The following is a 17,723-nucleotide window of genomic DNA, read 5'->3' as shown; positions in this document are numbered from 1 at the left end:
CAGGGTTCATGCAGGACCTGCGGAGTCAGCCGGTGGACAGGTGAGGCCAGGCAGGTGGACACATTGGGTTGAAGACTTGCTGATGTTGATGGGGTTTGTTTTTTTTGTTCACAGAAGATTTTCAAGCGTGCGAAGAGACGTTTTCCTCAATGGGGTGAGTCCACGATGTGAACATGGATGTGTGCAGTGGTCGTTAACAAGATTTAGGCCCCACATGGACTCCATACGCAGTTTTTAATAGCCTCCAACCTCTGCCGAGATTCTCCGTGGCCTCCGACCCCGTTTGCAGAAGCGCAGTGTATATCCTCTATATGTAGCCTGTTGGTAAGGTTGTGTTTCAGTCCTACAGTGACTACATGAGGGACTACCACCACAGCGTTGGGCCGCCGACTCCTTGGCAGACTCTGGTATCACTCTTCATTCACGCCGACGTCGCCCCATGACGTCACTGTGAGGTCATTGTTGTGCCTCTTGTCTGCAGGCGTACCCCGGCGTGGAGCAGCCGCCCCCCCACCACCCCCCTTATTACCACCACAGCCACCCGCCTCCGCCCCCCCACCAGGCCTACCACCACCACCACCACCACCACGCGCCGCTGCCGCCACACGAGGCTCCGCCCCCTCGTTTCAGAGACAAGCAGCGGGCGCAGCAGCACCGCGCCTTCACCTCCAGCCCGGTGAGCCCTCCCCCCCCCCCCTGTCCCGTCCTTTCCACACCCACTTTGACCTGTCCTCTCCACCCACCTCGTCCCATCCTCTCTACCCCCTGTGTCCCGTCCTTTACACCAGTGTTTTTCAACCTTTTTTGAGCCGGGGCACACTTTTTTGTTTGGTAAAATCTGGAGGCACACCACCACCCGAAAATGTTAACATTTTAAACTCTGTAGCCTCTATTAACAATATAAAGTCTTTCTCATCAAAGTTTTATCAACAGGAATCAAGTAAATACAGAAAAAAAAACTATTTCCCAATTTCTTTTTTTTATCTTTACCCACTCAGACAAGACAGACAAACACCAACATGTGTAGTTCAGAGTTCAAATCCTTTTCAAAAACTTCTCCATCACTGTCACTGACACAGTACTTTGATACAAGATGGGAGCAGGAGGTGGAGATGAACCACACTGACGTCTAACACTTTCCATTTCACCTGCAAAGTTCTGTGCTGCCATCTAGTGGTGAAGAGTATTTATACATGATTACTCTGCAACACTGTCAGCTGTGAGAGCAAATGTTTTTTAGAAAAAAAAGTGAAATGGGATCATTTCCCACGGCTCACCTGACGAGATCTCGTGGAACACCAGTGTGCCGCGGCGCAGTGGTTGAAAAACACTGCTTTACACCACCCACCCTGTCCCCTCCTCCCCCACTCGTCTCACCGTCTCCTTTATCCCGTTGTGCAGCACGACTACGACATGCGGGTGGACGACTTCTTGCGGCGAACGCAGGCGGTGGTGAGCAGCCGCAGAGAGCGCGAGCGGCAGCGGGACCGCGAGCGCGGCGGACCCCGGCGAGACCGGGAGAGGGAGCGGGCCAGAGATCGTGACAGGGACCGTGAGAGGGATAAAGAGAGGGGACGCTACCGCCGCTAACCTGATGATGTCACCTGCTCTGCTGAAGCACGAGGCGCCGTCTGTTTTTATGTTATTAGTAGAAATCGTCAAAATAAAACCTGAACAATTCACAAGTTTCATGGACGCTCTTACTTTGACCACTGACCAAAACAATTCCTCCCCCTAATTTTCCCTCCTGCCTCCAACTGGCCAGAGCAGGCGGTTGGCATGGTGACCAGCTGATTGACCAGGCGCTTGCTTTGTCAGCAATAACTCACCTCAGCACATTGACTTATGGAAGAATTCTAGCCAATCCTGAGACTGATGGCTACAGTGGGTGGAGCCTAACACCCTAACTACAGGAGTGTGTGCGTGTGCCAATGTTTTTGTGGACTCAACTCCAATCAGCCAACTTGCTTCTCATCGTGGCGTGTTTCAATTAATCTGTGTGTGTTTTGATGCTAAACTAGAGTCACGTGATTTGATGTCCACTGAGGATAACTTGTGTTCTGCCGCCGCTTAGAGTTGATGTGTAATCTGATGTATGCTGTACAAACGGCTTTTACTTTGAAAAGCTTGTATTTCCGGTCGGTACCGGAAATCCTTCCGCAGTGACCGGGTGGACCGTCGTCGGTGTGTTCGCCTGTAAAATGACATTTCGGAGGAGTTAACGGACCGGACCGACGTGGCGGGGCGACAAGCAGGTAAACAGAGCCGTGGACTGCCCGGTTCGTCCCGGTTCGTCCCGGTTTGACCGCACTGTGAGCCTCATTCGGTGGCTAGCCGTCGTTAGCTCGTTCCCCGAGACCCGGTTTATCCTCCCTTTACGGTGCCTCCAGAACCTATATAGGACCCTTCAGAACCTTTGGAGAACCTATATAGGACCCTCAGAATCTATAGAACCCCCCCAGAGCCTATATAGGACCCTTCAGAACCTTTAGAGAACCTATATAGGACCCTCAGAATCTATAGGACCCCTCAGAACCGTTATAGGACCTATATAGAGCGCTCAGAACCTTTATAGGACCCCCATTACTTATACAGAATCCCTCAGAACCTATATAGAACTCCTCAGAACCTTTATATAACCCACAGAGAGTGCCTCAGAACCGTTATAGAACCCCCCAGAGCCTTTTATGGGACCCTCAGAATCTTTACAGAACCCCCTATAGCCTTTATATGACCCGCAGAACCTGTATAGAACCCCCCAGAACCTTTATAGAACCCCCCAGAGCCATTATAGGACCTTCAGAATCTTTACAGAACCCCCTAGAGCCTTTATATGACCCTCAGAACCTTTATAGGAACCTCAGAACCTTTATAGAACCCCCAGAATCGTTATAGGAACCTCAGAACCTTTATAGAACCCCCCCAGAGCCATTGTAGGACCTTCAGAATCTTTACAGAACCCCCTAGAGCCTGTATATGACCCTCAGAACCTTTATAGAACCCCCCAGAGCCATTATAGGAACCTCAGAACCTTTATAGAACCCCCCAGAACCATTATAGAACCCCCCAGAGCCTTTTATGGGACCCTCAGAATATTATATAGGACCATCAGAACCTTTATAGAACCCTCCAGAGCCATTATAGGAACCTCAGAACCTTTATAGAACCCCCAGAATCGTTATAGGAACCTCAGAACCTTTATAGAACCCCCCCCCAGAGCCATTATAGGACCCTCAGAATCTTTACAGAACCCCCTAGAGCCTTTATATGACCCTCAGAACCTTTATAGAACCCCCAGAACCTTTATAGAACCCCCCAGAGCCATTATAGGAACCTCAGAACCTTTATAGAACCCCCCAGAGCCATTATAGGAACCTCAGAACCTTTATAGAATCCCCAGAGCCATTATAGGAACCTCAGAACCTTTATAGAACCGTTATTTTTGATATAAAGCCACTAGACGAGATCAGCAGGTGGGTGAAATCTCACAACATGTTATGGAAAGTGAATTGTCCAAGTCTACGTGTTATGTTTTGTTGTTCATGACCTGTCTCCCTCACTCTGTCTCTCTCTCCCTCTGTCTCTCTCTCCCTCCCTCTCTGTCTCCCTCGCTCTCTGTCTCCCTCTCTCTCTGTCTCCCTCTCTCTATCTCTCTCTCTCTCTCTCTCTGTCTCCCTCTCTCTCTGTCTCCCTCTGTCTCTCTCTCCCTCCCTCTCTGTCTCCCTCTGTCTCTCTCTCCCTCTCTCTCTGTCTCCCTCTCTCACTGTCTCTCTCTCTCTCTCTCTGTCTCCCTCTCTCTGTCTCCCTCTGTCTCTCTCTCTCTCTCCCTCTGTCTCTCTCTCTCTCCCTCTGTCTCCCTCTCTCTCTCTCTCTCTCTCTGTCCCTCTCTGTCTCCCTCTCTCTCTGTCTCCCTCTGTCTCTATCTCTCTCCCTCTCTCTCTATCCCTCTCTCTCTCTGTCTCCCTCTCTCTCTATCTCTCTCTCCCTCTGTCTCTCTCTCTCTGTCTCCCTCTGTCTCTCTCTCCCTGTCTCTGTCTCCCTCTGTCTCTCTCTCCCTCTCTCTCTGTCTCTCTCTCTCTCCCTCTCTCTCTGTCTCCCTGTCTCCCTCTGTCTGTCTGTCTCTCCCTCTCTCTCTGTCTCCCTCTGTCTCTCTCTCTCTCTGTCTCCCTCTGTCTCTCTCTCCCTCTCTCTGTCTCCCTCTGTCTCTCTCTCTCTCTGTCTCCCTCTGTCTCTCTCTCCCTCTCTCTGTCTCCCTCTGTCTCTCTCTCCCTCTGTCTCTGTCTCTCTCTCTCTCTCTCTCTGTCTCCCTCTGTCTCTCTCTCTCTCTCTCTCTCTCTCTCTCCGTCTCCCTCTGTCTCCCTCCAGCTCAGTCTTTGCGATGCTGTCTCAACCTCTGCCATTGAACGAGGGTTGTGTCAGGGGACAAGGCCTTCCAGCAGTTGTCCTTCCCCCTCTCCTCTCATTGGCTGAAGATATGAGGACGCAGGCAGGTGTGTGGGTGTTTGTTGTTGTTTTTCTTTGATGTTTACATGTTTACAGAGTAACAGCTTATTTTTCATCCTACAGGAGCTCCTGCTCCTGCTCCACCTCGTCATCCCCCTCCTTCATGCACCTCCCCTTCCTGTCCCCCCCCTCCTTCCTGTCCTCCACCTTCTCCTGCTCTCTCGATTTCACCCTCTATATCACTTCTTTCAGGTTCATCTCACACCTCCTCCTCTTCATCGGCTCCTCTTCATCCTCACACCTCCTCCTCTGCTGTTCTTCTTCCACCGCCCTCCTCCCTCCTTAGTCCTTCAGTCTTTCTTGATTCTCCTTGTGTTCCTCTAACCGCCTGCCCGCCTCCTCTTCCTCCTCCTCCTCCTCCTGTCTGTTGCCCCTGCTCCTCCATCTTGACCCGCCTCTTGGCAGCTCACCGGTTGGAGGTGCGGCGCCTCCTGCGAGGAACTTTAGCCTCTCTGGGCCGTCGTCTGGATTCACTGGAGAGGAGCAGCAGGAGGAGGAAGAGGAGGAAACGGAGAGGAGGAATAGCTCCAGATGTACCTCCCCCCACCTTTACCCCCACAGTACCTGTCACCTCCTGCTGCTCCTCCTCATCCGACAGGCCGGAGTGCAGTAGAGGGGAGCCAGGCGTCGTCCACAGAGGAGGAGGAGGAGCAGGAGGAGGAGGAGGGGTGGGGGAGGAGGAGGGAAGGTTTGTTGGCAGAATGGCAGTCTCCTTCACACGAGGTGCAGACGAAGAGGAAGAGCACCTCCTCACGCTGCACACCTTCCTCCAGCCCACCCATAGGAGGAGAGAGGAGGGTGGAGGTGTACAATCAGAGGACACCAACAGTGTCGTCATGACAACAAACGGCTATGCAACACCACTGCTGCTCCTCAGGTGAAGACCATCGTCATCTTCAAAAGCTTCATCGCTGAACCTGCATAGGCCTAAAACAGTAGAACTCGATGTTCCACATAGACCTGAAACAGTAGAACTCGACGTTCCACATAGACCTGAAACAGTAGAACCTGACCCCCACATAGACCTGAAACAGTAGAACTCTATGTTCCACATAGACCTGAAACAGTAGAACTCGACGTTCCACATAGACCTGAAACAGTAGAACTCGACATTCCACATAGACCTGAAACAGTAGAACATGACCCCACATAGACCTGAAACAGTAGAACTCGATGTTCCACATAGACCTGAAACAGTAGAACTCGATGTTCAATTTAGACCTGAAACAGTAGAACTCGACGTTCCACATAGACCTGAAACAGTAGAACATGACCCCCACATAGACCTGAAACAGTAGAACTCGATATTCCACATAGACCTGAAACAGTAGAACTCGACATTCCACATAGACCTGAAACAGTAGAACATGACCCCACATAGACCTGAAACAGTAGAACTCGATGTTCCACATAGACCTGAAACAGTAGAACTCGATGTTCCACATAGACCTGAAACAGTAGAACATGACCCCACATAGACCTGAAACAGTAGAACTCTATGTTCCACATAGACCTGAAACAGTAGAACTCGACGTTCCACATAGACCTGAAACAGTAGAACTCGACATTCCACATAGACCTGAAACAGTAGAACATGACCCCACATAGACCTGAAACAGTAGAACTCGATGTTCCACATAGACCTGAAACAGTAGAACTCGACGTTCCACATAGACCTGAAACAGTAGAACATGACCCCCACATAGACCTGAAACAGTAGAACTCGATATTCCACATAGACCTGAAACAGTAGAACTCGACATTCCACATAGACCTGAAACAGTAGAACATGACCCCACATAGACCTGAAACGGTAGAACTCGATGTTCCACATAGACCTGAAACAGTAGAACTCGACATTCCACATAGACCTGAAACAGTAGAACTCGACGTTCCACATAGACCTGAAACAGTAGAACATGACCCCCACATAGACCTGAAACAGTAGAACTCGATGTTCTACATAGACCTGAAACAGTAGAACTCGACATTCCACATAGACCTGAAACAGTAGAACTCGACGTTCCACATAGACCTGAAACAGTAGAACATGACCCTCACATAGACCTGAAACAGTAGAACTCGATATTCCACATAGACCTGAAACAGTAGAACTCGACGTTCCACATAGACCTGAAACAGTAGAACATGACCCCCACATAGACCTGAAACAGTAGAACTCGACGTTCCACATAGACCTGAAACAGTAGAACCTGACCCCCACATAGACCTGAAACAGTAGAACTCGATGTTCCACATAGACCTGAAACAGTAGAACCTGAACCTGCACATAGACCTGGAACAGTAGTAATGAACCCCCACATAGACACAAAACCGTAGAATATGAACCTCCATAGACATCTCTCGATCTACTATTTCAGGTCTATGTGGAGGTTCAGGTTCTACTGTTTTCAGATCTATTTGGAGATACAGATTCTATTGTTTCAGGTCTATGTGGAGGTTTGGGTCCTACGGTCCTGCAGGGTTTAGCTCCTCCCAGTTCAACACACCTGATTGTAATGAGGGGCTCCTTATTGGGCTTCTTCACAACCTTGGTGATGACCTCATCATTAGATTCAGGTGTGTTGAAGCAGGGAGAGACTAGAACATGGAGGACGGGGGCCCTGATGACCTCCACATAGACCTGGAACGGTGACTGAAGCTGCCTGTCACCTGAAGGGTGGTGGGGCTTTATTAGACCTTTGTGTTTCCAGCTTTAAACATTTGTTTTCATTCCTTTCCAGATCCCACTCCCAGCATACCTTGCACCCTAATCATTCGGCCCTGAGTCGTTGGACCCACAGCCAATCAGAAGCCTTCACTCTCTCACCCAGCCAATGGTGCTTCTCTGAGCAGACGCCTCCTGTTTCCTCCTGCTCCAATCACAGCACTGCTCACATGTGGCTGAGCTCAGGCTGGAACTTTAGCCCCGCCCCCATGCTGCGCCTGTCAGCGGCCGCCGTGGGCGCTGTGCTCGATGCAGTGAGAGGCGGAGCTTACCCCCCCCCTCCCCGACCACTGAAGGACCGCACTGCCTCACCCAGTCTGAGTGCTGACCACTGGTGAGTCTTTATGTGTATCAGGGGTGTCACACTGTGGAGTGTTATACTGTAGAGTGTCACTCTGGAGTGTCATACTGTCACTCTGGAGCGTCATACTGTCACACTCTGGAGTGTCACTGTGGATTGTCACACTGTGGAGTGTCACTCTGGAGTGTCACATTGGAGTGTCATACTGTGGAGTGTCATATTGTCACACTGTGGAGTGTCACACTGTGGAGTGTCACACTGTAGAGTGTCACACTGTAGAGCGTCACACTGGAGCGTCACACTGTGGAGCATCACACTGTCAGACTGTAGAGTGTCAGACTGGAGTGTCACAATGGAGCGTCATACTGTCACTGTGGAGTGTCAGACTGTGGAGTGTCACACTGGAGTGTCCCTCTGGAGTGTTGGATTGTCACACTGTAGAGTGTCACACTGGAGCGTCACACTGGAGCGTCATACACACTGGAGTGTCATATTGTCACACTGGAGTGTCGCACTGTGGAGTGTAGCACTGTGGAGGGTCACTCTGGAGTGTCATATTGTCACTGTGGAGTGTCATACTGTCACTCTGGAGTGTCACATTGGAGTGTCACACAGGATTGTCACACTGTGGAGTGTCATATTGTCACTCTGGAGTGTCACTGTGGAGGGTCACACTCTGAAGTGTCATACTGTGGAGTGTCATACTGTCACACTGTGGAGTGTCACATTGGAGTGTCACACTGTGGAGTGCCACTGTGGAGTGTCACTCTGGAGTGTCATACTGTCACACTGTTGAGTGTCACAGTGTGGAGTGTCACTCTGGAGTGTCACACTGTCACAGTGTGGAGTGTCATACTGTCACACTGTGGAGTGTCACACTGGAGTGTCACACTGTCACAGTGTGGAATGTCACTCTGTCACAGTGTGGAGTGTCATAGTGTGGAGTGTCACACTGTCACAGTGTGGAGTGTCACAGTGTGGAGTGTCACAGTGTCACAGTGTGGAGTGTCACACTGTCACAGTGTGGAGTGTCACAGTGTGGAGTGTCACAGTGTGGAGTGTCACACTGTCACAGTGTGGAGTGTCACAGTGTGGAGTGTCACAGTGTGGCGTGTCACAGTGTGGAGTGTCACAGTGTCACAGTGTGGAGTGTCACAGTGTGGAGTGTCACAGTGTGGAGTGTCACAGTGTCACAGTGTGGAGTGTCACAGTGTGGAGTGTCACAGTGTCACAGTGTGGAGTGTCACAGTGTGGAGTGTCACAGTGTCACAGTGTGGAGTGTCACAGTGTGGAGTGTCACAGTGTGGAGTGTCACAGTGTCACAGTGTGGAGTGTCACAGTGTGGAGTGTCACAGTGTCACAGTGTGGAGTGTCACAGTGTCACAGTGTCACAGAGACCGCTGGGCCAGAAGAGTGGGAGGAAGTTGCGGAGGACAGAGTTGTCTGGATCTCTTGATGACTAAATGGTTAAGAAGAGGAATAGATGAACTAATGAGATATTTAATGATGGAAGGGATGATCGGCACATGAATGGACAGATTAATTAATAGATGGATGATTGCATGAATTAATAAATGAATGGATGGTTAAACAGATGAATAAATGGACAAATCGATGAACAGATGAATGAAAGGATGAACAACTAATGAATGAACAAATGATGACTGAATGAACGGAAGAATTAATGAACATATAAATGAATTAATGAATGAATGGATGAACTAATGAATGGACAAACAAATGAACTATTGAATGAATGGCTGAAGAAAAGATGAATTAATTAATGCATGAACTAATGAACATACGAATGAGCTAATGATGAAGAGATGAATTCATTATTCAAATCTTTTTATTGACTTTAAGCATTTATAAACATACATACATACATAAAGTCAAACAATATTAAAAAAATAGACAAAGCCAGCAGGTGGCACTATGAAATGAAGCCTTCCCCTAACAGATGGCCACAAGCCGGTAATCTCTTCCATTTCCTGTCTTCACAGTTACGTTCAGACGGTGAAACTCAGGTACTGAAGGAGCGATCATTCATGTCTTGCCCTTTCTTCTCCAATAAAAACGGGGTTTAATTTTCTGATTTGATATTTGTTAAAGCCCGTGGGTTTCTGCCCGGCGACAGCAGAGGAGGCGGGCCAATCACGGTGCTCACCCCGTCCACCTCCTTGGTGGACGAGCCCTCGCTGCATGTCTCGCCAATGGGCTGTGTGCCCCATCGTCTGCTGTCCAATCGGCAGCCAGCGTCCAGTTTCCCAGCACCAATCGAGAGGTGAACTTTAGTTAGCTCCAATCACACATGTTGATATTCGTTTTGAATTGTTCCAATGCAAAAAGAACGTGTTGCCTTCCAACAGAGGAAACGAGTGTCACAGATTCGAATCCGCCGGGCATCACCACGAGAAACACTGCTCACCCCAATGGGCCTGCCAAAAATCAAAAGGTTAAGATTCATGGAACAACAGAACCACACAAAAAATTCATATGTGCAGATATAAGGAGTTAAATAACATGTCTTTTTTTAGATTGAAGAAAAAGGAGTTCAGCTTGGAGGAGATTTACACCAACAAGAACTACAAATCCCCCTCTGCCAACAGGTAAGAACGACAATCAGCCTACAACAATCGGTAAAAACTACAATCAGCCTGTAACAATAGGTAAGAACGACAATCAGCCTGTAACAATCGGTAAAAACTACAATCAGCCTGTAACAATAGGTAAGAACAACAATCAGCCTGTAACAATAGGTAAGAACTACAATCAGCCTGTAACAATAGGTAAGAACTACAATCACCCTGTAACAATAGGTAAGAACTACAATCACCCTGTAAAAATCGGTAAGAACTACAATCAGCCTGTAGCAATCGGTAAGAACTACAATCAACCTCTACAGACAGGTAAAAACTACAATCAGCCTGTAATAATTGGTAAAAACTACAATCAGCCTGTAACAATTGGTAAAAACTACAATCAACCTCTACAAACAGGTAAAACCTACAATCAGCCTGTAACAATTGGTAAAAACTTCAATCAGCCTGTAACAATCAGTAAAAACTACAATCAACCTCTACAAACAGGTAAAAACTACAGTCAATCTGTACCAACAGTTAAAAACCACAATCAGCCTGTACCAACAGGTAAAACTTCAATCGGCCTGTACTAGCAGGTGATAACTATAAATAGCCTATACCAACATGTAGGACTTCAATCAGCCTGTACCAACATGTAGAACTACAAAATGTCATCAGGTAAACACGTGTTTTGTGCCTATTTATAGACATAGAAAAGTTCCCAGCATGCTTTGCATTTCTAAACAGGAGTTTGGAGACCATCTTTGAGGAACCTCGGGAGAAGGATGGATCCCTACTGCTGATTGGCCAACAGAAGAGACGCAGACTCCTCCTCTTTCCGGATTTCACCCAACCCAGAAAGAGAAAGAAGCTGCAAGGTGTTTGAATGTAGCTAAAGAACAGTTGAGACTGTGTGTGAAGGTAGTTCATGAACAGTTGAGGCTGTGTGTGAAGGTAGTTAATGAACAGTTGAGACTGTGTGTGAAGGTAGCTAATGAACAGTTGAGACTGTGTGTGAAGGTAGCTAATGAACAGTTGAGGCTGTGTAAAGGTAGCTAATGAACAGTTGTGATTGTGTCTGAAGGTAGCTAATGAACAGTTGACACTGTGTGAACGTAGCTAATGAACAGTTGAGACTGTGAAGGTAGCTAATGAACAGTTGAGACTGTGTGTGAAGGTAAATGAACAGTTGAGACTTTGTGTGAAGGTAAATGAACTGTTGAGACTTTGTGTGAAGGTAAATGAACAGTTGAGGCTGTGTGTGAAGGTAGTTAATGAACAGTTGAGGCTGTGTGTGAAGGTAGCTAATGAACAGTTGAGACTGTGTGTGAAGGTAATTAATGAACAGTTGAGACTGTGTGTGAAGGTAGCTAATGAACAGTTGAGACTGTGTGTGAAGGTAGTTAATGAACAGTTGAGGCTGTGTGTGAAGGTAGTTAATGAACAGTTGAGGCTGTGTGTGAAGGTAGTTAATGAACAGTTGAGACTGTGTGTGAAGGTAGCTAATGAACAGTTGAGACTGTGTGTGAAGGTAGCTAATGAACAGTTGAGGCTGTGTAAAGGTAGCTAATGAACAGTTGTGATTGTGTCTGAAGGTAGCTAATGAACAGTTGACACTGTGTGAACGTAGCTAATGAACAGTTGAGACTGTGAAGGTAGCTAATGAACAGTTGAGACTGTGTGTGAAGGTAAATGAACAGTTGAGACTTTGTGTGAAGGTAAATGAACAGTTGAGACTTTGTGTGAAGGTAAATGAACAGTTGAGGCTGTGTGTGAAGGTAGTTAATGAACAGTTGAGGCTGTGTGTGAAGGTAGCTAATGAACAGTTGAGACTGTGTGTGAAGGTAATTAATGAACAGTTGAGACTGTGTGTGAAGGTAGCTAATGAACAGTTGAGACTGTGTGTGAAGGTAGTTAATGAACAGTTGAGACTGTGTGTGAAGGTAGCTAATGAACAGTTGAGACTGTGTGTGAAGGTAGTTAATGAACAGTTGAGACTGTGTGTGAAGGTAGCTAATGAACAGTTGAGGCTGTGTGTGAAGGTAGCTAATGAACAGTTGAGACTGTGTGTGAAGGTAGCTAATGAACAGTTGAGACTGTGTGTGAAGGTAGCTAATGAACAGTTGAGACTGTGTGAAGGTAGCTAATGAACAGTTGAGACTGTGTGTGAAGGTAGTTAATGAACAGTTGAGATTGTGTCTGAAGGTAGCTAATGAACAGTTGAGGCTGTGTGTGAAGGTAGTTAATGAACAGTTGAGACTGTGTGTGAAGGTAGTTAATGAACAGTTGAGACTGTGTGTGAAGGTAGCGAATGAACAGTTGAGGCTGTGTGTGAAGGTAGCTAATGAATAGTTGAGACTGTGTGTGAAGGTAGCTAATGAACAGTTGAGACTGTGTGTGAAGGTAGCTAATGAACAGTTGAGATTGTGTCTGAAGGTAGCTAATGAACAGTTGAGATTGTGTCTGAAGGTAGCTAATGAACAGTTGAGGCTGTGTGTGAAGGTAGTTAATGAACAGTTGAGACTGTGTGTGAAGGTAGCTAATGAACAGTTGAGACTGTGTGTGAAGGTAGCTAATGAACAGTTGAGACTGTGTGTGAAGGTAGCTAATGAACAGTTGAGGCTGTGTAAAGGTAGCTAGTGAACAGTTGTGATTGTGTCTGAAGGTAGCTAATGAACAGTTGACACTGTGTGTGAACGTAGCTAATGAACAGTTGAGACTGTGAAGGTAGCTAATGAACAGTTGAGATTGTGTCTGAAGGTAGCTAATGAACAGTTGAGGCTGTGTGTGAAGGTAGTTAATGAACAGTTGAGACTGTGTGTGAAGGTAGCTAATGAACAGTTGAGACTGTGTGAAGGTAGCTAATGAACAGTTGAGATTGTGTCTGAAGGTAGCTAATGAACAGTTGAGGCTGTGTGTGAAGGTAGTTAATGAACAGTTGAGACTGTGTGTGAAGGTAGCTAATGAACAGTTGAGACTGTGTGTGAAGGTAGCTAATGAACAGTTGAGACTGTGTGTGAAGGTAGTTAATGAACAGTTGAGACTGTGTGTGAAGGTAGCTAATGAACAGTTGAGGCTGTGTGTGAAGGTAGCTAATGAACAGTTGAGACTGTGTGTGAAGGTAGCTAATGAACAGTTGAGACTGTGTGTGAAGGTAGTTAATGAACAGTTGAGATTGTGTCTGAAGGTAGCTAATGAACAGTTGAGGCTGTGTGTGAAGGTAGTTAATGAACAGTTGAGACTGTGTGTGAAGGTAGCTAATGAACAGTTGAGGCTGTGTGTGAAGGTAGCTAATGAATAGTTGAGACTGTGTGTGAAGGTAGCTAATGAACAGTTGAGACTGTGTGTGAAGGTAGCTAATGAACAGTTGAGATTGTGTCTGAAGGTAGCTAATGAACAGTTGAGATTGTGTCTGAAGGTAGCTAATGAACAGTTGAGGCTGTGTGTGAAGGTAGTTAATGAACAGTTGAGACTGTGTGTGAAGGTAGCTAATGAACAGTTGAGACTGTGTGTGAAGGTAGCTAATGAACAGTTGAGACTGTGTGTGAAGGTAGCTAATGAACAGTTGAGGCTGTGTAAAGGTAGCTAGTGAACAGTTGTGATTGTGTCTGAAGGTAGCTAATGAACAGTTGACACTGTGTGTGAACGTAGCTAATGAACAGTTGAGACTGTGAAGGTAGCTAATGAACAGTTGAGATTGTGTCTGAAGGTAGCTAATGAACAGTTGAGGCTGTGTGTGAAGGTAGTTAATGAACAGTTGAGACTGTGTGTGAAGGTAGCTAATGAACAGTTGAGACTGTGTGAAGGTAGCTAATGAACAGTTGAGATTGTGTCTGAAGGTAGCTAATGAACAGTTGAGGCTGTGTGTGAAGGTAGTTAATGAACAGTTGAGACTGTGTGTGAAGGTAGCTAATGAACAGTTGAGACTGTGTGAAGGTAGCTAATGAACAGTTGAGACTGTGTGAAGGTAGCTAATGAACAGTTGAGATTGTGTCTGAAGGTAGCTAATGAACAGTTGAGGCTGTGTGAAGGTAGCTAATGAACAGTTGAGACTGTGTGTGAAGGTAGTTAATGAACAGTTGAGACTGTGTGTGAAGGTAGTTAATGAACAGTTGAGACTGTGTGTGAAGGTAGTTAATGAACAGTTGAGACTGTGTTTGAAGGTAGCTAATGAACAGTTGAGACTGTGTGTGAAGGTAGCTAATGAACAGTTGAGGCTGTGTGTGAAGGTAGCTAATGAACAGTTGAGGCTGTGTCTGAAGGTAGTTAATGAACAGTTGAGGCTGTGTCTGAAGGTAGCTAATGAACAGTTGAGGCTGTGTCTGAAGGTAGCTAATGAACAGTTGAGGCTGTGTCTGAAGGTAGCTAATGAACAGTTGAGGCTGTGTGTGAAGGTAGTTAATGAACAGTTGAGACTGTGTCTGAAGGTAGCTAATGAACTGTTGAGACTGTGTCTGAAGGTAGCGAATGAACAGTTGAGACTGTCTGAAGGTAGCTAATGAACAGTTGAGGCTGTGTCTGAAGGTAGCGAATGAACAGTTGAGACTGTGTCTGAAGGTAGCGAATGAACAGTTGAGACTGTGTTTGAAGGTAGCTAATGAACAGTTGAGGCTGTGTCTGAAGGTAGTTAATGAACAGTTGAGGCTGTGTCTGAAGGTAGCGAATGAACAGTTGAGACTGTGTCTGAAGGTAGCGAATGAACAGTTGAGACTGTGTTTGAAGGTAGCGAATGAACAGTTGAGACTGTGTGTGAAGGTAGTTAATGAACAGTTGAGATTGTGTCTGAAGGTAGCTAATGAACAGTTGAGGCTGTGTGTGAAGGTAGTTAATGAACAGTTGAGACTGTGTGTGAAGGTAGCTAATGAACAGTTGAGACTGTGTGTGAAGGTAGTTGAACAGTTGAGATTGTCTGAAGGTAGCTAATGAACAGTTGAGGCTGTGTGTGAAGGTAGTTAATGAACAGTTGAGGCTGTGTCTGAAGGTAGCTAATGAACAGTTGAGACTGTCTGAAGGTAGCTAATGAACAGTTGAGGCTGTGTCTGAAGGTAGCTAATGAACAGTTGAGGCTGTGTGTGAAGGTAGTTAATGAACAGTTGAGACTGTGTCTGAAGGTAGCTAATGAACAGTTGAGACTGTGTCTGAAGGTAGCGAATGAACAGTTGAGACTGTGTCTGAAGGGAGCGAATGAACAGTTGAGACTGTGTCTGAAGGTAGCGAATGAACAGTTGAGACTGTTTGAAGGTAGCTAATGAACAGTTGAGGCTGTGTCTGAAGGTAGTTAATGAACAGTTGAGGCTGTGTCTGAAGGTAGCTAATGAACAGTTGAGACTGTCTGAAGGTAGTTAATGAACAGTTGAGGCTGTGTCTGAAGGTAGCTAATGAACAGTTGAGGCTGTGTGTGAAGGTAGTTAATGAACAGTTGAGACTGTGTCTGAAGGTAGCTAATGAACAGTTGAGACTGTGTCTGAAGGTAGTTAATGAACAGTTGAGGCTGTGTCTGAAGGTAGCTAATGAACAGTTGAGACTGTGTCTGAAGGTAGCTAATGAACAGTTGAGACTGTGTCTGAAGGTAGCGAATGAACAGTTGAGACTGTGTCTGAAGGTAGCGAATGAACAGTTGAGACTGTGTCTGAAGGTAGCGAATGAACAGTTGAGACTGTGTTTGAAGGTAGCTAATGAACAGTTGAGACTGTGTGTGAAGGTAGTTGAACAGTTGAGACTGTGTGTGAAGGTAGCTAATGAACAGTTGAGGCTGTGTAAAGGTAGCTAATGAACAGTTGTGATTGTGTCTGAAGGTAGCTAATGAACAGTTGACACTGTGTGTGAACGTAGCTAATGAACAGTTGAGACTGTGAAGGTAGCTAATGAACAGTTGAGATTGTGTCTGAAGGTAGCTAATGAACAGTTGAGGCTGTGTGTGAAGGTAGTTAATGAACAGTTGAGACTGTGTGTGAAGGTAGCTAATGAACAGTTGTGATTGTGTCTGAAGGTAGCTAATGAACAGTTGAGGCTGTGTGTGAAGGTAGTTAATGAACAGTTGAGACTGTGTGTGAAGGTAGCGAATGAACAGTTGAGGCTGTGTCTGAAGGTAGTTAATGAACAGTTGAGACTGTGTGTGAAGGTAGTTAATGAACAGTTTAGACTGTGTCTGAAGGTAGCTAATGAACAGTTGTGATTGTGTCTGAAGGTAGCTAATGAACAGTTGAGACTGTGTTTGAAGGTAGCTAATGAACAGTTGAGACTGTGTGTGAAGGTAGTTGAACAGTTGAGACTGTGTGTGAAGGTAGCTAATGAACAGTTGAGGCTGTGTAAAGGTAGCTAATGAACAGTTGTGATTGTGTCTGAAGGTAGCTAATGAACAGTTGACACTGTGTGTGAACGTAGCTAATGAACAGTTGAGACTGTGAAGGTAGCTAATGAACAGTTGAGATTGTGTCTGAAGGTAGCTAATGAACAGTTGAGGCTGTGTGTGAAGGTAGTTAATGAACAGTTGAGACTGTGTGTGAAGGTAGCTAATGAACAGTTGTGATTGTGTCTGAAGGTAGCTAATGAACAGTTGAGGCTGTGTGTGAAGGTAGTTAATGAACAGTTGAGACTGTGTGTGAAGGTAGCGAATGAACAGTTGAGGCTGTGTCTGAAGGTAGTTAATGAACAGTTGAGACTGTGTGTGAAGGTAGTTAATGAACAGTTGAGACTGTGTGTGAAGGTAGTTAATGAACAGTTGAGACTGTGTGTGAAGGTAGCTAATGAACAGTTGTGATTGTGTCTGAAGGTAGCTAATGAACAGTTGAGGCTGTGTGTGAAGGTAGTTAATGAACAGTTGAGACTGTGTGTGAAGGTAGCGAATGAACAGTTGAGGCTGTGTCTGAAGGTAGTTAATGAACAGTTGAGACTGTGTGTGAAGGTAGCTAATGAACAGTTGAGACTGTGTGAAGGAAGCTAATGAACAGTTGAGATTGTTACTGAAGGTAGCTAATGAACAGTTGAGGCTGTGTGTGAAGGTAGTTAATGAACAGTTGAGACTGTGTGTGAAGGTAGCGAATGAACAGTTGAGGCTGTGTCTGATTGTCACTGATCAATGTTGGTGTGTAGGGGTGGGCCTTGCCTTTGCCATGGCACCCAGGAAGCGTGCGGCGGCGCGGCGCCACGTTCACTGCTCCGATGATGACTGTGACCTGGACGTGATGCTGGTGGAGCGACTGAGTGCACTCGAAGACTTCCTGAGCAGACAGGGCCTGGACACGTGAGCAGTGACATCACTTCCTGTCAAGAATTGAAGATCACACAGACAGAGCTTCGCCGTGGCAACAGGGACTCCTCCCATTGTTTTGGTGTCGATTTCTACAATGAAAAAACCTTTAGGATCGGTTTCTTTTGATGGACCCACTTCACAATCTGCCACGCCCCCTCGAGAAAGCATGAGACCATGCCTCTTTCATGAGTCACGCCCTTGCAATGACGCCACGTCCAGGACAGACCAACTGGAGGACGCACACACACACACACACACACACACACACACACACACACACACACACAGAAAGTGTAATACTTAGTACTAAGTTTTATCATGAAAATGTTTCTATTTTTGAAATAAATACATTTTGCT

The 17,723-nt window shown here is 46.3% G+C and overlaps 2 protein-coding genes across 2 annotated transcripts; both read left to right on the top strand.

Moving 5' to 3' along the window:
- The first annotated feature begins 6 nt into the window (after positions 1–6).
- LOC308148717 (YTH domain-containing protein 1-like) lies at positions 7–1,672 on the top strand. The gene is made up of 5 exons (XM_080522224.1): positions 7–40; positions 118–154; positions 342–407; positions 482–676; positions 1,402–1,672. Exons 1-5 carry the CDS (start codon positions 9–11, stop codon positions 1,588–1,590), a joined length of 519 nt encoding a protein of 172 aa, XP_080378350.1. The 5' UTR covers positions 7–8; the 3' UTR covers positions 1,591–1,672.
- Positions 1,673–2,144: 472 nt separating this feature from the next.
- On the top strand, positions 2,145–17,723 carry LOC308148716 (uncharacterized protein). Its single transcript, XM_080522223.1, has 10 exons — positions 2,145–2,255; positions 4,366–4,490; positions 4,567–5,380; positions 7,248–7,565; positions 9,536–9,559; positions 9,645–9,816; positions 9,902–9,987; positions 10,070–10,141; positions 10,862–10,992; positions 17,207–17,723. Exons 2-10 carry the CDS (start codon positions 4,379–4,381, stop codon positions 17,359–17,361), a joined length of 1,884 nt encoding a protein of 627 aa, XP_080378349.1. The 5' UTR covers positions 2,145–2,255; positions 4,366–4,378; the 3' UTR covers positions 17,362–17,723.

The sequence above is a fragment of the Blennius ocellaris genome (assembly GCF_963422515.1).
Source record: "Blennius ocellaris genome assembly, contig: SCAFFOLD_291, whole genome shotgun sequence".
Taxonomy (NCBI): domain Eukaryota; kingdom Metazoa; phylum Chordata; class Actinopteri; order Blenniiformes; family Blenniidae; genus Blennius; species Blennius ocellaris.
The sequence above is the reverse complement of the archived record's forward strand: the minus strand, read 5'-3'. Positions and strand labels throughout refer to the sequence as shown.

Coding starts and splice junctions, on each gene's coding strand:
- LOC308148717 (XM_080522224.1), top strand. CDS start 9: ATGCAGGACCTGCGGAGTCAGCCGGTGGACAG. Junction 41..117: donor CGGAGTCAGCCGGTGGACAG/GTGAGGCCAGGC, acceptor TGTTCACAGAAG/ATTTTCAAGCGTGCGAAGAG. Junction 155..341: donor GAGACGTTTTCCTCAATGGG/GTGAGTCCACGA, acceptor GTTGTGTTTCAG/TCCTACAGTGACTACATGAG.
- LOC308148716 (XM_080522223.1), top strand. CDS start 4,379: ATGCTGTCTCAACCTCTGCCATTGAACGAGGGTTGTGTCAGGGGACAA. Junction 4,491..4,566: donor AGATATGAGGACGCAGGCAG/GTGTGTGGGTGT, acceptor TTCATCCTACAG/GAGCTCCTGCTCCTGCTCCA. Junction 5,381..7,247: donor ACACCACTGCTGCTCCTCAG/GTGAAGACCATC, acceptor ATTCCTTTCCAG/ATCCCACTCCCAGCATACCT.